At 37.9% G+C, this 18,254-nt stretch overlaps 1 protein-coding gene across 5 annotated transcripts in view; it reads right to left on the bottom strand.

Moving 5' to 3' along the window:
- Positions 1-18,254, bottom strand: part of mad1l1.L (mitotic arrest deficient 1 like 1 L homeolog) — a 501,886-nt gene that overhangs the window by 343,279 nt on the left and 140,353 nt on the right. For all 5 annotated transcript variants that reach the window (XM_041575521.1, XM_018234121.2, XM_041575523.1 and 2 more), the window contains 1 exon segment: positions 11,158-11,302. In XM_041575521.1, the coding sequence (XP_041431455.1) occupies positions 11,158-11,302 (145 nt within the window).

Genomic DNA, 18,254 nt, shown 5'->3' with positions numbered 1-18,254 from the left:
TCCTACGGAGATCGGGAGTTTGGTCGATCGGCCAGCTTAAAAGATTTGTCGGCTGCCGATAATATCTCTGCATGTATTGCCGATTGTCCGATTTTCAGTGGGAGACTGTCACCAGCTTTGTCGGACATAACTATCGTACGATTGCTGTCAAGGGCAGAACATCGGCTTAGCTGTTCTTTCACTACTTTATTTGATCTGAATGGCTTAGTGGCAGGTCGGGAGATGGGGCAGTCTGATCGTTCGAGGATTAAAACGATCGGATCTTTGCATCTATGGTCAGCTTTAGGTTGGGGTCACCAGGCCCTTGGAGCTACATCAACTGTGTTGGGTCCTCATTGGTGGGGGCCTGTGAACCAACAAGTTGAATTGACTCAAGGTTTGCCCTTGCAATATACACTCATGTTCAACAACAGTCAAATATGGAGTTGATGAGTCTTGGTTATATAATAAAACAGAAAAGTTAAAGAAAGATAAAAGGTGCAAAAAAAATTAGGCACTCTTCCCCAAGATGTTGGTTTAGGAGTAAGGAGGATTTTATTATAAAGTAAATATTTCATACCTTCTCCCACAAAACTCCGTAAAACCAACCAGGCTGGACCAAGAAATAGAAAAAAAAGTGGTACATCATCTGTATTTTCAGGAGCTAGCTGCGGGCTATGAGCTTTTGCGGAGCTTCCACCTTTCATCAAATGACCCATCATAATTTCCAGTGTTGTACAGGGTCCCGTGATTTCTGATGACGACCCTGATTATAGGTACAAGTAAATGGAGGCTGACTATTGGAAGGTGACCACACTGATGTATCTTTATGCAGTTCCTTGCAGCAGATCCTTCAAGCGTTCCACCACAAGGAACCACTTGAAGAATCACATGAAGAACACATGCAGGGAAATGCAAGAAAGACATACATGTGTAAGAGGCCTTAAGCACCAACCTAAAGACGAGTATGTTGATTCTGTGAGAAGCTGCTAGGACCTCAATATTTTTGCACTGTCACAGGAGCTTCAAGAAAACAACTTCTGACATTCCTGCAAACTGATGGCAAATGGAAAAACATAGCTGAAGGCCATGCAGCCTTATACTCCCACCAATAGTATAACCTACAGTAGTTTGCATGCCTATAGGTACTAAATAATGTCAAACAAGAGAGAGACAAATATTACTAGTAAGCTCTAGTCATCTAGAATTGTGGGTGTATCTACCCTTACAGGACAGCTATTAATATTTTGATGGACAGCCGTCTATTTAATTAAAGATTAAACACTTCTTAAATTGGAACGATCTATAAATCTGACAAGCTGGTTTTCACCAGAAACCAAGATTTCTGATTTCGTTTTTGGAACTACCCAGTGATTTGCATTAGACAATTTCTACTGCTGATACATATAGGAGACTGAAGGTTTCTAAATGACACAGTTCATATTCTACTTTTTATCTAAATATTTTGGTCTTTTTGTTGTTTTGCTATTTTGCTATATATTATTTTGCTGCAATAAGAAAAAAAATCATATAATACGGTTGTGTCTTCCAGCCCCCAGGACATTTTTTTATTGGATATTTTCAATTAGACTCTGCAGGCAAAATCAAAATGCAGGCTTGCAAAGGATTTATCAGATCTTTCAATCACATTGGGTTCCTTCAAAAAGTAACTTGGCAACAGCAACTTTTTTTTCTTTAAATTCTTTTTTCTTTACTGCGCTTGATCGTCGTCAAGAAAACAAACTGTAGTTTTGTTTTACAATATACATCTGGTGATGGGAAAAATGCTGTAGTGGCTATGTTGAAGAAAATTCCTACTGCTGTAATGGGATAAACTCTGATATTAGAGTAGCGCTATGGAAGTTTGTGGCCATGCAATAAGCCAATACTCAAAGAATCAATTGCAAATGCAAGGCCTAGCAATTGATGGGTCCCATACAGTTGAACTCAGATCTACCATATGGCTGGCCAATTTAGTATCTTAGTAGGAACCTCAAACTATTGATATTCCATTTCTGGAAGACAAGGCATGAAGTTAATTAGCATAATGGTTTTGGGTTATCTGTGCTATTAAATTCTATGAGGGTTTCTCCATGCAACAGCCAGATCAAAAAGAGAAACTTTAAAAAAAATTCATAAATCTATAACACTTGTGGTTAAACATCAACAATAATGCACGACTGAGCTGTTTTTTTTCACATTAACTGAAGTAGAAAAACCCAATAGCTACATAATTGTGAATAGTTGTTAATGTCTTAATAAAAATATGAACTTTTTTTTTCTAAAAAAAAAACAGGATTTATTGCTTCTAAAGAGCCACAAATTCTAAGCCCATTGGATCTCTTCAGTGTGCAATAAACGTTCCTCCTGCTTCTCTCTAGACTATACTCGGTTACAAAGGTCCATGTATTTCATGCCACCTAAGCCTCAGATGTTCCTCCTTCAACTAGGCTAAAATGAGAACACATTTCCGATAAACTCTCCGGCTACCTTTCTAAATCACTTATGTTTAGACTAAAATCCTCCTGTTGTTTAAACGCAACTATCAGGTCCCACTGATATCTGACAAGATTTTGATGTCAAGTCAAAGTGTCAGTTCAGTAGCTGAAGGCTTAGATTATTCCTACTCTAAAAGAATATTTGATAAAGTCATTACTGAGCACAAGTACACCAGTTTTGTAGTCTAAAAGAAAAAGACTTTTGTGGCAATACTGCCAAAGTGGTATTGGAAACAGGAGCACTAAGCTTTCTACGGTTCAGAAAAGAAACAATATTCATCAACACCATCATTCAAGGTCAGGCTATAGAAAACATCCAATAACAAAGGAAGCATTAGTAGTTGCTCCCTTACACATGCCCTGTATAAATGGTGAAGGAAGAAGGAATGATCTGGGCACAGAAAAAAACAGCAACATAAAACAATACTGTCTATATCAGAGGTCCCCAACATTTTTAACAGATAAGCCACATTGAAAAGTAGAGAGAGCTGGGGAGAAAGACAAGCATGAAAAAAAATCCTGCAGGGTGCCAAACAAAGAATATGATTAACCAAACTTGCCTCAAAGTCAATAATTGAAAAATAAGTGCCTACATTGAGGCCATTGGGGGCAACAGGGGTTGGTGACCTGTTACATGTTAACCATGAGCCACTGGTTGGGGAACACTGGTCTATATGGTAAGGTAAAGGGACACAATATATAAACAGTGTGATCACTAAAGCAGTAAATTGACAAATGAAGAGTAAACTGACCAATTAGAATGTATTGTTGAATTGCCTACTACTTTACAGTATTGTCAATTCACCCCATTGCCATGTTATGGTCAGATCAACGTAGCTGTTTCTTTGAGCAGCTTCACATGTTCCTTCCATTACCTTGGCCCCATAGTCTGTTACAGTTTACCCAAAAATTATAAAAATTCATGAACAATAGCAAAAGCTCATTAATAACTAATTTTAACATTTACGCATATAAGCCATATTACCCATAACTCAATGTTTATGCAAAAACTATTGCAGCAAAAGGCTTTTCTCCAGCGTCAAGAAAATATGGACAGCGATGACTGATATTTTAATATATTTCCTGCTTTGTGTTATACTTAAAGAATAGGTGCATTTTAGCATTGCGGTATACAGTAGAAATTCTACATTTCTATTTGGACTTCTTTCAAAACATTTTGCAATAGCAGATTAATAAAAGAAATAGTCAGACACGGTATTACAACAGAAGCAAGCTATAGCAATGATGTGTTAAGGCTACCCAACACAGAGAATGCATTTTACAATTCTTCAAGCAATTTCCTTGTGCAAATAAAACACAAAATTAACAAATTGCAAAAAAGATATTCTAATTTCAGCTTCTTGAAAGTTGACACAGACTATTACCTCCAAGGTCAGCCACGATCTAAAATGATGCAAGATTATTATTAGTGTTAAAAAATTGCTTTTGTAAACGTATAATTCTGCAAAGAAGGAGGGAAGTGTGATGATACGGAGAATTCATTCTACAGATATACAAATAGCCCTTCTTGGTTTTACTTTGCATTGATGCAGCTTGGCCTGAATAAATTAGGAAGCGGCACTCAAAGTTGAGGGAGAAAAATATAAAATCTGTAATGTAATCTTTGACTTAGGGACCAACTCATAATATACAGTATACACAGGTTTATAATATTTACAATATTATTAATAATTCATCCTAATTAATATTACATGGCAGCTGCATTCAGAATTTACTAATAAACACTGTAGCAGTAGCTCCTATGAAAGATCTTACCTCATTTTCTGATTGATGATTTACAACAAACTATAAGCTAAACTGCTAACTGATGCCAAGAACAGGTTGAGCATGTGAAGTGGCACTAATATTCAAAAGATGGTCAAACAAGATCCAAGATGGCGAGCTCCGGTGGACAATTTTGGCGGCATGGATCATTACTGTTATATGGTTGTGAGTCCTCTAGTGGTACAGTAACTTAAAGGGATCCTGTCATCGGAAAACATGTTTTTTTTTCCAAAACACATCAGTTAATACTGCTACTCCAGCAGAAGTCTGCACTGAAATCCATTTCTCAAAAGAGCAAACAGATTTTTTTTATATTCAATTTTGAAATCTGACATGGGGCTAGACATTTTGTCAATTTCCAAGCTGTCCCATGTCATGTGACTTGTGCCTGCACTTTAGGAGAGAAATGCTTTCTGGCAGGCTTTTGTTTTTCCTTCTGAATGTAACTGAATGTGTCTCAGTGGGACATGGGTTTTTACTATTGAGTGTTGTTCTTAGATCTACCAGGCAGCTGTTATCTTGTGTTAGGGAGCTGTTATCTGGTTACCTTCCCATTGTTCTTTTGTTTGACTGCTGGGGAAAGGGAGGGGGTGATATCACTCCAACTTGCAGTACAGCAGCAAAGAGTGATTGAAGTTATCAGAGCACAAGTCACATGACTTGGGGCAGCTGGGAAATTGACAATATGTCTAAGCCTGTGTCAGATTTCAAAATTGAATATAAAAAAATCTGTTTGCTCTTTTGAGAAATGGATTTCAGTGCAGAATTCTGCTGGAGCAGCACTATTAACTGAAACATTTTTTCCCATGACAGTATCCCTTTAAGATTTGTAATACAGCTTTACTAGCAATATTAAATTATAGGCTTTAGTTCTCATTTAACAATTATGTTGTAGTGTACTAATAAATCATTTGTACCAAGGACATTTCAAGTGAAGGAGCCATATATGAGTGCTGTGGGGATAAGATTACCCTCTACCTTAGAGATGTCATCCCCCCATTAGAGTAAGGTGCAGGGGGATCTTCTGCATGCATATCACACTGCCAAGGAAAGGGTTATGGCTTAATCAACATTCACTGCACATGCAAACATTGAATACTAGGGGGGAGGGAAAGGAGAGGTGGGGGCATCAAGTAACTTTCTGTTACCTCTAACTGCCATGAACAATACAACACCATTGGATAATAATTAGTATGTGCAGAGGTGCGTCAGGCCAATGGCATTTAAATGTGCCCCTAAGATTAAAAATAGTGTTTTGTATAAGAAACAACATGAAATGCATTAAACATATTACATTTCTACATTTGGGAGCAGTAGAAGCCAAGCTGCTGTCTTTTTTCATAGGGGCAGCAGCAAGGGATAGAATTCCATCCATAATGGGGAAATATATCAATATGTTATGCAAGCCTTCAGGTTTCACTGAATTACCATGCTTGACAATTTAGTAAAGTTCTGTATTAATTTTGTTGACATTTAAACAAGATTGCATAGTAACCTTTGGCCTGAAACCCTGTAAAACATAATATATATTCAAAAAAAGGCCATAAAAACAGAAATCAGCTAGTTGCTGAGTATTTTCTTATTTTAAGAAATAAATATTTGTGTTCACAGACTGGCATGATAAATAGATGGGTTTACAAACCTGACATTCAAAAAAAAAAACCTTTTAATCACAATGTGGTTTTGTTCATTAAGCTCTGTAGTTACATGCCGCAGCTAGTCACTTATATGATTAGTATTGATTACTGCAAAGACATCACAGCAGCACAATCACTTGAATTTATATAAAATTAACCTGATTTACCCCCCCAAGGATCCAGATGGAAAATCATTAAACCCCTAACATAAAAAGAAGGGCTTTATTCTTGATCAGGTATGCAAATAAGGGTGGTCAGAAAATGAAAGGCAAGACTGTCCAATAGTAAGTTACTAGACAATTTTTTTTGTCTTCCAAATGTCCATTGTAAATGTCCATTGTAAAAAGTTCAAGTCTCCACAGCACTTATGGGTAATGTTTGAAAAAAGCAGGGGTGACATGTACTGATTAATATAGTAGGGGCCATCACTGAACAGATGCTGCTGGACTAGGGAATCCCCAAGTTTTATTGCTCTATCTACACTACTTCGGAATCAATGAGAGTATGTCTTAATCATAGTTAACACAGGTATCACACCTCTCACGTATTGGCTTATCTAGGCTATAATATAAGATCAAAACGGACACAATTCAGCTAACACATGAGCACATGAAGCCTTTGACTAGGAGGTTCCTTGGTGTTGTGCAATAAACACTAGGAAAATATGCATCTAGACAGAAGAATTTTTAGTCTGATAACTAGGATTCATTAGACTTCTGCACATGCACAACAACACATTGGCTATGATTATGTTGCTTCTTAGAGTATATGTTTGCTTTCTTACATACAAAGGATATTTAAAAGATCACATTGAAATTAGCACAGTTAGATGCCACAAGTTGTCATCAATTAGTGCACCCTCTCTGTTGCTATTTGGATATCCAAAAGTCACAAATTGTTGTACAGTTATTGGATCGGTTATTTGGAAACACATTTCCAGAAAGCTCAAAATTACTGAAAGGCTATCTACCATTTTATCCAAATAATCCAATTTTTTTTTTAAAATGTCCCTTGTAATAGTAGAACAGTACCTTGAACTTGAGCCATACTGATACATAATTGATCCTTATTGGAGGCAAAAATCAGTTAACCGGAGAGCCCCAGGTCCTGAGCATTCTGGATAACAGTTCTAATACTTGTTTATGAGTAACAAAGACACTTTTGAAGGCCTATAATTTAATCCATTGTTATATCATGTGAAAAGGGGAGGATAGTATGTGATAAATTCAGAGTTGCAATGTCTACCCTTCTATCAGCTAGTAAGGGACCAAATGCATGCCACCTTAAGCAGCAATGTGGTGACTTCTGCAACTAAACTATGCAAACCCACTACAGGTATAGGATCCCTTATCCGGAAACCCGATATCCAGAAAGCTCCGAATTACGGAATGGCTGTCTCCCATAGACTCCATTTTATCCAAATTTTTCTCGTTTATAATAAAACAGTAGCTTGTACTTGATCCCAACTAAGATATAATTAATCCTTATTGGAAACAAAACCAGCCTATTGGGTTTATTTAATGTTTAAATTAATTTCTAGTAGACTTAAGGCATGAAGACCCAAATTACGGAAAGATCCATTATCCGGAAAACCTCAGGTCCTGAGTATTCTGGATAACAGGTCCCATACCTGTACTGGCTTACAAGTTCTGTTCTTACTATAATAAATAACAGATACTCAGTACTGTACAAAGCACAGGCATAAAAATGATTATGCATTACTCTAAAAAAAAAAAAATGAAAGAACATGTATACCAATCAATTCCAGGAGAATGTATGATGTTCAATAGGTTTTAATATCACTAATTCCAAACTAGATGCCCGAGACAGATTTATGTTGTGTATTTCATTTGCATGAAAGTGTATGAGCACAAAACTTTTCTAAACACATTCTCTCATGCACCATAAACACATGCCACTGAATCAATCTGCAACCATTCCGCATTTCAAAAGCAACAGGGAAAGCTTTTCCACTCAACATTAATCAAAGTACAATTATTATTTTCTTATTTGCAAAAGCATTCGCCAGATTAACCGCAGAGAGGTAATGAACAGATCTATCGCCCTTTCTATTCTGCACTTCAAGAAGAAGCCTCTGATTACATAATTAACCTGCGGTGCAGGTCGCAAATCTCTTGATAGTAAAACTTTTCTTTGTTATCCAATGTTGATACAGAAGACCACAGGAGATGATGTAAATCTCCAACACTTCAATTATTATTCCAAGCACTGCAAGATAATCCGTTTCTCTGTTGATTTTCAGACACTAGAATGCACTAAAGGGTAAATATATCTTCTTAAGAATAAATGTGTGATCTTAAAGATCTTTCTAATGCCTGAAAACTATACAAGAAGGGGCAGCACTTGTAAAAAAAAAAAAAAAAAAAAAAAGACAATGAAAGCACCAACATGTACTTTGGAGATTGAGAACTTCATTTACAGTAGTCCTGTATCTCAGAATTTATTACTGGTCCTCAGTTGTCCTTCTGAAGCTGCGGAATCTGTAAAGAAGTTTGCCTAACTAGTATATCATTTTGTTAAAACTATCCCTAGCTCCTCTGCTTTAGTCACCTAAGCTCCAATTCTTTAAAATGGTATTTGGACCATTCTGAAATGCAGCAAACTTTTGGGACGACCTAACAGAGTGCTAAGGACGTAACATACTGTATATTTTATTTGAATTTCTTGGGTCACCAAGTCTGTACAGAGCTAAGATAAGTTTTCAAGAGCTTGCTCTAGCTACTCTGTACTCAAAACAGAGTGTGAGACCCATAATTAACATACAAACAAACTTTTGGGAGAGTATAGTAAAAATGCCGAAAAGTCAACAAAGGCGCATATTGCAGAATTCATACATAGTAAGTATGCCACATGACATTAAAGGAGTTGTTTTTAAATTAACTTTAAGAATGATGTAGAGAGCGATGTACTAAGACAATGTGCAATTGTTTTTCATTTTTTATTAATTGTGTTTTTTTTTTTTAGTTATTTTGCTTTTTATTCAGCAGCACTCCAGTTTGCAATTTCAGCAATCTGGTTGCTAGGGTTCAAATTAATGAAAAGGCGATGTGGCAATGGCGGAGCGCTTCCCATGCACACCAGATCCTGCACAGCTCTCGCGATGTATCAGCTCCTTCTGACCGGCTACTACATCATACCTCTGTTACCGCTGCAGAGCGCTGATCAAAGCATTCTTGGAGTCTTAACATTGCTGCAAGTCTACCCCGATGCGCATTTCACCCATATCTTTTCAAAGGGGATAAATGTATTTTACAGAAACCTTAAATAGGCTAGATATTCACGCCATTATAATAAACACCTCTTTTATAACAATAGCAAGAATGCATTGATATAAAAGACTGGAAAATGACCAGATGAGGGCCAGAAGAGAAACATAAGTAATAAAAAGTAGCAATAACAATATGTAGCCTTACAAAGCATTTGTTTATAGATGGGGTCAGTGACCACCATTTGAAAGCGTGAAAGAGTCAGAAGAAGGCAGATAATTAAAAAACTATAAATCATGAAGGCCAGTTGAAAAGTTGCTTAGAATTGGTGATTCCATACTAAAAGTCTATCAAAGGTGAACCACCCTTTTAACTGAATTCACAAAACAAAACTAGATATGAAGAACTCTTGAAGAAGAGTAGCTTTATAATATAGGAAAATACAGAAAATTAAACATACAAGGTATTGACTTGATGACCTTCCTCGTTAGACTGGTTTAGTTCAATACAACATCTAGCGTCAATAAGTGGTCTTTTATATGTAACACACAAGTTTGTAGCAAGTGTTGCAATATAAAATATTCTCCCATGTCGCCTTTATCAAAGGAATTCTGCATGATGCTAGCTCCTGCTGGTCCCATGATCAATTCCTTCATGTAGCAATTTAAGTATCTAAAAGAGCTGCACAAAGCAACCACATTGAAAAATGCAGTTAATAAAAGCTTTAGCAAAACTGGTCAGGACATCGATTTTTTAAGAATCTAATCATCTATTCATTTAAAGCAGAGGTGACCATTATTGATTATTAGATTAGGGACCAACCCTAGACAGATAGGGAACACACACTGCTGGATTTGGGAATGTCCTCATTTGTCCCTCTATCTGTTCAACAATTGCCTAGTAGTAAATTAGTAACTTCAGGAGGTCTCACCAAATGCCTTGAATATGGAATAATATAATATATAACAACTTAGTCAATACCAGAGTACATGAAACCTCTTGACTATGTGATCCCTTGCTTTTTGAACAAATAAAACGAAGAAAGCATGCATCTATATCAGAAGAATGATACGTTTGGAATCATTCATTATTAATAGTCAATGTGTAATTGTCAGATTCCTTCTAATCTAGCAGGAATGCATATAGTTCAGAAATCTCACTAGGGATGCAACAAATCCACTATTTTAGGATTTGGTCGAATCCCAAATCCTTTGTGAAAGATTTGTCTGAATACCAAATTGAATCTGAGCCCTAATTTGCATATGTAATTTAGGGGGGAAGTGGGAAAAAGAACCACGTGCTCCTTGTTTGTCTGACGAAAAGTGATTTTGTGATTTAAGGGTAAGGCCAGACGAGGAGATTCGGGGAGATTTTGTCGCCTGGCGTCTTTTGCGCGACTATCTCCCTGAACTGCCTCAGCATTTTTTCCCCATAGGCTACAGCGCAAAAACGCATCGCCACGTGTGCATTAGCGCAGGCGTTTTTGCGCTGTAGCCTATGGGGAAAAAACGCTGAGGCAGTTCAGGGAGATAGTCGCGCAAAAGACGCCAGGCGACAAAATCTCCCCGAATCTCCTCGTCTGGCCTTACCCTTAAATCACAAAATCACTCAATAGTCGCCCAAAATTGCCTCAGTGAGCGACTATTGAAAACGCATCGCCGCATGTGCGATTTTGCGCTGTAGCCTATGGGGAAAAACCGCTGAGGCAGTTTGGGGAGATAGTCGCGCAAAAGACATGGCGATAAGTCGCCAGGCGACAAAATCTCCCCGAATCTCCTCGTCTGGCCTTACCCTTATAGGAATTCGGTTTGGCCAGGCGCTTGGATTCAGTGCATACCCAATCTCAAACAAATTTAGGATCTTACTAAAGATCTACCATTCACTAAATGCATACTGTAAGAAAAAGATGGAGGCTCATTGAGATCATTATATTTACTGCACAAATTAGTTAAAAATCTATACCTGGAGTTATATGTAAATAGTGCTCCATCCTGACAAACTGTATTGCAGAAATACGGCAATCGGTATTACCTTAGTCAGCAGAAGGACCCTCTTTTGCAGACGCCGCACCAGAGCCTCCTGATGCTCCCTTCGTTTCTTTTCTTCCAGGAAACCACTTTGGACTTTTAAAAGTTCTTCTTGAAGCTGCTGCCGTGATGTTTCCAGCATTCTTGCACTAAAACACAGTAAACAAAGGATGGCACCATAAGTATCTTTAACGGACAAAGACAAAGCAATAACAGAGGTTGAGTGGAGTGTTTACCAGAGTGAAGAATTGACAAAGAGGATCTGATATGGTATTCGAGTCCATAATAAGCCCAGATATTAGGGCCAAATTCTACAGGACACTTGGTACATTTAGTCTTTTATGAAGAGATTATAAAAAATACGCCAGTTTACTTTAAGTCATTGTGACAGGAGACGCTAGGAACAGCGTAGATAGATATCCTTGCAGGTCAGTCCAGCAAGTCTGTTCCAATGCTAAAGTAAGATACTCTACAGCCCACGCAATGGCCAAGAAACATTTTAGCAAATTAATATTAAAGATCTCAGAAGGAGTCTCATAAATGTTAAGGTGTTTTTTTTTTTTTTAATACTTTCCAACTGAAATTTTCTGCTCTAAAATGGTGCCAGACTGAATTTCCTATTTTGGCCTTCGAACTTCGGAAGCTACTTAGTAGTCTGTAGAGAAAAGCAAAAGAAAGGACTTTGGACATAGATACTATGCTTTGGTAAATGCCATATTGAAAATAGATGTTGCATTCAATGTTAACTCTGCATCTGGCTGGAGGAAATCCAGTACTATTAGATTGAATTAAGCAAATTATTTTTTCGTGGGTATTTCTTACAGTTCCCCTTTAATTGAAAACCAAAGCAATCATACAAAATGAGAATAGTTCCTCTTGTAATAATCCTTTAATTATCGTTATCTCCTCAAGGCCACTTGTCCTGCCACTAAACACAACAAAAGATACCCCAGGATATTACAGAGGGAACAAACTTTATCTGAACATTTGGCTCAGAAGGCTCCCTCTGTGTATTTTTCTTTAAATAGGCCATTTTTACAACTTTTGTGTGAGACAGAGTTAGTTGGCTCTATCTTAATAAAAACCCATACATCTGTATACCTTCTAATTGCGAAGCTCATGCACTACTGCTCTTGGAATAAAACAAAGCCCTTCTCCAAAATATGATGTGACATACAGACATTGAGATTGAGTAACTAATAGGGCACATTTGGCAATAAACTTAATTATTCCTGAGCCCTGTCTAATAGTATATTTAAGTGACATTACTACCACCTCTGGGTCCTCGTCTGAGTATAAGTGATTAAAAAGTACAAAGATAAACCAACAATGTGTTACTGTTGATAAATTGAAAAGCAATTTTAAGATACAGTTTAATTCCAAACTCTTTATATTTTAATGTTATAATCACCAGCTGTGAAATCGAGTCTTTTCAACTGTAGATTCAGGTGGAAAGGTTCACTGTTCAGGCTTTAAATCATGCCATGAAAACAGATAATTTAATTGCATCATCTCTATCACCGCATCTGCTCACAGTTTTAATTAGTTTAATTTTCTAAAACACAGTCAGTCGAGTCATGTAAAGGCACAATTTCATGCCAAGTTGCAGCCTTCAGATTTCATTTACTGGACTTTAAGGCGACCCTGGTTGCGAACCACCCAAGTGAAGTGGGATGTGCAAAGAGGAAGGCACTGCCAATAGAAAGACCTTTACTTCTGTAGAGCACTGGAGCTCCATGGAAAAACTTCTCCATACACCATGGATCTAGATAGACAAAGTGCATTTTGCTTTGATGGCGACACAGAGCATATTAACGAGGGCAGTGTTGGAAACTAGTGTTGGCCATGGAACAGGGTGTCCAATGATAGTTACAAAAGCTGTCTGCAGTTTCTTTCAATCCTTACAAAATACAGTAGACCCCCATTTTACATTTTTCAGGGGACCAGAAAAAAAATGGTGTAAAGGAAAATGTAAAATCAGGGAAATATATTATGCACAATATATAGGCGGGACCGCAAACCAACAATGTAAAATGAGGAAAAACTTAAAATCAGGGGATGTAAAATTGAAGTTTTACTATAAAACAAAGACACACGTGTAAACCCTATTCAGTTTACTTTAACCCTGTCTAATCTTACTGCCCACCCATATTGTATGATTAATGCCCACCCCTCTGAAATGTAATCCTGCCGAGACCTAACTCCACTTTACTCTGCAGGGTGCAACTATCTCTAGACAAAGCTTAAATCCTTTAAATCATGTGACTTTAGATTGTGTCATTATTTAAAGTTATTTTTTCCACATGCTTCTCGTGTGCATTTCCTCGTAACTTGTACTGATTTGCCCAAATCCTTCTTGGAAGGATATGGTTGAACACAGAAGAAGTGGATTAGGGGCATACCTATCCAGAAGAGGCTTGATTTCTATCTATATGAAGCACATGCCTTCTAATTCTATGTCTTACAAAGACCACAGCTACTCCAAATACCTCTGCAATGCATACCTACCCAGATCAAACATGATACCATACTGTTGCAGTATACCTTCTTTGATCGCTTATTTACTATCTCCTGTCATGTCATGTTGACCAGACCAAACCAAAGACTTGTCTTTCGGTAGTGTATTGCCAGAATGAAAGTATTTCATGGCTGCCCACATCAATCAGCACCTTTGCAGATACTTTTGCTATATGAATATTGGATCATCAGCAAACAAAACTTTAGAAATGTGTCCCACTTAAATTGCAACTATTATTTCTGTTTAAAACAATGAATTAACATAACAACAATTCAGTTCATGTATAAAACCTGTTCTACAGAATACTTGGGACCTGGGGTTTTCCGGATAAGGGGTTTCTTATGAATTACCATACCTTAAGTCTACTCAAAAACCTTTTAAACATTAAATAAAGTCAATAGGATTGTTTTACCAGGGACTGTTTTATAATAACAGCGAAAACGGAAACCATTTTTTAAAATGTTAATTATTGGAACGGCCTTTCCTTTAGTTCAGAGCTTCATGGATAATAGGTTTCCAGATAATGTATCCTATACATATACACAAAGAGTGTAACACTGGGAGAAAAGGTGAAGCCCATTCTATACAGGAACTGAGGCCTGTTGACACAGACCAGCTGATTCATATGCAAGGGAATACAGTGGGGGTCAGTGGATAAGTAGAACAATATCAGTTGTGGATATATTAGCCATACTGTGACAAAATAAAAAACAAAGGCTGCAGTCATGGTATGTATTCGGGATATGGAACAATTCCTATTTAAGTGCAGTTAGGACTGGATTATTTATGTATACACTTCCTATCTGAACATGCATGTGAATCGCCAACAAAAATATTCTCCCTTGTTGTCTTGTTCCCCAAGCACCGTGGCATTTTCAAAACTATCCAGCTTCAAAACAGATCAGCTTCACAGGTACTGTAAATGCTAAATTCCATTTCTCAGGCCATCAGTTACTTGCTTCTCAAAAACCGAATACACTCTGCTTCCTTCATGATCAAAAAAAAGCTCTTATGCATTCGCTACATAAACAGAAAATGTGTTAACCCGTAAAGAGCAAAGGGTTTCCGTCTACTCATAATGTACAATCCATTTTAAAGGAAAATATGCCAAAACAAATCATTGTGGCACATTCAGCAGTACAAAAGGAGAACTCTGTATCCTCAGGGGAATTTGGATAAGGAAATGGTTTGAGAGAAAACTGTTCGGGAAAAGACTAAACTGTCGTCTTTAAATATTTCTTGCTCTGTCTGAATATAAAATGTGTCTGTTGATGCCGAAAGGTGATTTTTTAGATATGGCGAGGGAAATGGCAGTTCCCACTTGTAAGCATGAATATAAATAAGAATGAAAAAAAATATGCTTTATATTCATTCTGTACGGTCTACAGCAATATGACAGATCTGCAACTCAAAGAAGACTTTTTTTTATATAGGTTAAAAATTCATTTTCAAAAATAAGCATACAAAATAAAGGGCATGTTAGGGGCCAGCTCCTCTGGAAAGGTTTTTCCACTAGATGTTTGAACATTACTGGTGGGATATCATTCCATTCAGTAATAAGAGGTTGGGGACTGATGATGGGTATAGGACATGGCTCACGGTTGGCATTTTAGTTCATCGCACAAGTGTTCAGTTGGGCCGATGGCCAGTCTTTGTGCAGGTCAATCAGGTTCTTCCTCTCCCCATATCAGAAAACCCATTCTGTATGAGCTTAGCTTTATGCTCAAACAGGAAAGGGTCTTCTCCAAATTGTTGCCACAAAGTAGAAAGCATTGAAATTGTATAACTCAAATAAACCATAGTCAAAATAGCACTCATGAACAGCAAAGTGCACTTGAAGGGAGATCTGAATAAAAAGCATCAAAACTACTGAGCATTTCTCTAGATGCAAGTGCTATTTGGACTATGGTCTATTGGAGTTCTACATTTTCTCTATGAGCAACAGGAGCACCAAACAGAGCGCCCACTTCTATGTCTTCACTGTTGATGGCTACATGCATGAACTTGTGTTTCTAGAAAAAATGGAATCATCAAGAATATCATGGTACCCTGTAGCCTTAAAGTGATTCTGACACATTTTCTTTTTAAAATATGAATCTACATTAAAAGTTACCTATAGGTCATGTTGATCGTTTTTTAACTGATAATTCTGCTTTTGTAAGTAATTGTTACTTGAAGTTCCTAAACCTGACTGTTCTGCCAACCTGGCTATCCCTTCACAACCTCTCAGTTAGAGTTTCCAATGCTAACAGACTACTGCTGCACAAATATGGCAGCCCCCTCATAGAGGAACATGTCGGTTAGAAAGGTGATGTAAAAGCATCAGGCAAATACTTTTATGGCAAAATTATAAATAGCATTCAAAGACAATGTTATGATAGATAAAGAAAAGGTTATTTTTTGGTTTCAGTTTCTCTTTAATGTTGATTTTAGTGGAACCAGTGACCCTAGCCAAAACCATAGAAATGCCCCTGACCATTATTCCTCCTCCACCAAACTTTACATCTGCCATTATGCATTCAGGCAGGTAGTATTTTCCTGGATGTCAAACCTAAATGTTTTCATTGGAATGCCAGATATTGAAATGCCATTTATATCTCCAGAGAATGTGCTTCCACTGCTTCAAACTCTTAACAGCAGCAATCTTTGCATCCAGGGCCTTCATCTGGGGGGCAGAAGGGGTGCTGTTGCACCGGACCTATTGGGTTTGTCGCATAAATTTGACGCTGTCAAGGGGGCCAGCTAATGCAAAAAGTGAAGAGCCGACGTCCCGAACTGTCGAAGATCCGAAGTGCCAAAGACTCCAAAAGATCCGAAGCCACGAAAAGACCCGAAGTTGAAGTCCTGAAGCTGCAAAAAGACCCAAAGTGGGGCTTGGGGGGTAGGCGGGGACCACAGTTTGCTGCACTGTAGAGTAGAGATCAGCCAAAAAAACACGAAAAGATGCCTAAGAATAGTAATTGAGCCGACTATGCCTCTGGGCCCAGTCTGGAACTCAAAAGTGAGTGTTCCAGGTGAAGAAAGAGTATAGAGATGTTTTCGTCAGCATATCTCTCACATGCACAGGATCATGGGAATATATATCATTTGCAATAAATGGATTCTGATCTACATTTGTGTCTTTTCAGACAATAACAACAAATTACGCTATGTGATTACAATACTGACATCCATTTTTGAAATACTTTTTATTTTAGAGATTCTCTTATGGCAGAAGAGCGTTCTACTAGAGACTGCAATCTAAAACAAACAATTTCCCCCAGAGCTTTGTGCCTTAATCATGGTGATAGCTGTCATTTATCAGGTTCCAATGAAGACTGTTCTTCAGCAAGCATCACTGTGAACAGCCAGAGGCAAAATAATGGGGCGATGCCATTGATTAGATATTGTGTGAACAAAGATACGTGCCGAGCATAATCTATCTTATGCTGCAAGCCTCAGGGGGACACACATCCATTCCAGTAAAAACATTTCAGATATGATTAACTATAAAGTATAAACACTAAATTTAATATCCAGAAATGGAACGAGCTGGAATAATGCAGACAAGAGGTTTTGGGCCTATATTGATTACCAATGAACTGTTTACAATAAATGTTCCCTGTTTTCTGAGAAATTTCCCCACGCCTGCAGTATACATATTTTTCATCACCAGGGAAAAATAAAGTAGTTTAAGATAAGAAACTACATCTAAAAAGAGGGGGAAATGAACTTCATACGGGGGAGATTTGCCAGTATACAAGCTGAACAAAAAGTATCTGCCAATCAAGCAATGGCACTAGCGCATCGATCACCCCATGGAGATCTGAAGAAACCCCCATCAATTGCACCTAATAAAGCTGCATAAAACGAACAAAAATCATTAAGTGCAACAAAGGGGTTGTCTTCAGGTCTTTACAAGTTTAACATTTAATTTATTTTAAAACTTCCGGAGCTATATTACATAGGGGCAACTGACTGAGCCCTAAAATGTTAAGGCTTTGGCATAAACAGCACTTTGACCTATAAACTGGGCTGTATTTAGGTCCAATGCTGCCCTAGGCACCAGATCGTAATTTGCACCCTCCCCATTGCCAAAATGCACTGCACATGCAGCAGTTGCAAAGAGAGTAGAAAAACCTTAGCTCAGCCGACACATTTAGCGCCTCTGGTGGCAAATCAACTGTTTTCTATATAAGCACCTGAGGGATGTCCCCTCTAATGCTACAACCCTAGGCATGGGCATTGGGGTGCTAATATAGTAAATATGTCCCTGCAACCCAGTGCACTAGTGGAAAACAGAGACATCAAAACACCTCTATTAGTATCCACTGATTCCCACAACACCACTGCCATGGCAGGGGAGGAGGGCGAGAGAGACAGACAAAGGGTTGAGCGACAGAGAGGGTAGGTGAGAGCTGCAGAGGGGATCGAATCCGGACTAGAGGTAAGCAGAAGAATCTTGGACACCTGCCCAGCATTTTTGTGCCCTAGGCAGGTTCTAAGTGAAGAAGTGACAAGAGATTAGAGGTGGTTTTTAACACTATTGTTATCTGCATACTCATCAAAGTGGTCGCAATGACCCACACGTATTGGCCTTTACA

The sequence above is a fragment of the Xenopus laevis genome, chromosome 9_10L (assembly GCF_017654675.1).
Source record: "Xenopus laevis strain J_2021 chromosome 9_10L, Xenopus_laevis_v10.1, whole genome shotgun sequence".
Lineage (NCBI taxonomy): Eukaryota > Metazoa > Chordata > Amphibia > Anura > Pipidae > Xenopus > Xenopus laevis.
This window is presented reverse-complemented; position numbering and strand designations above follow the sequence as displayed.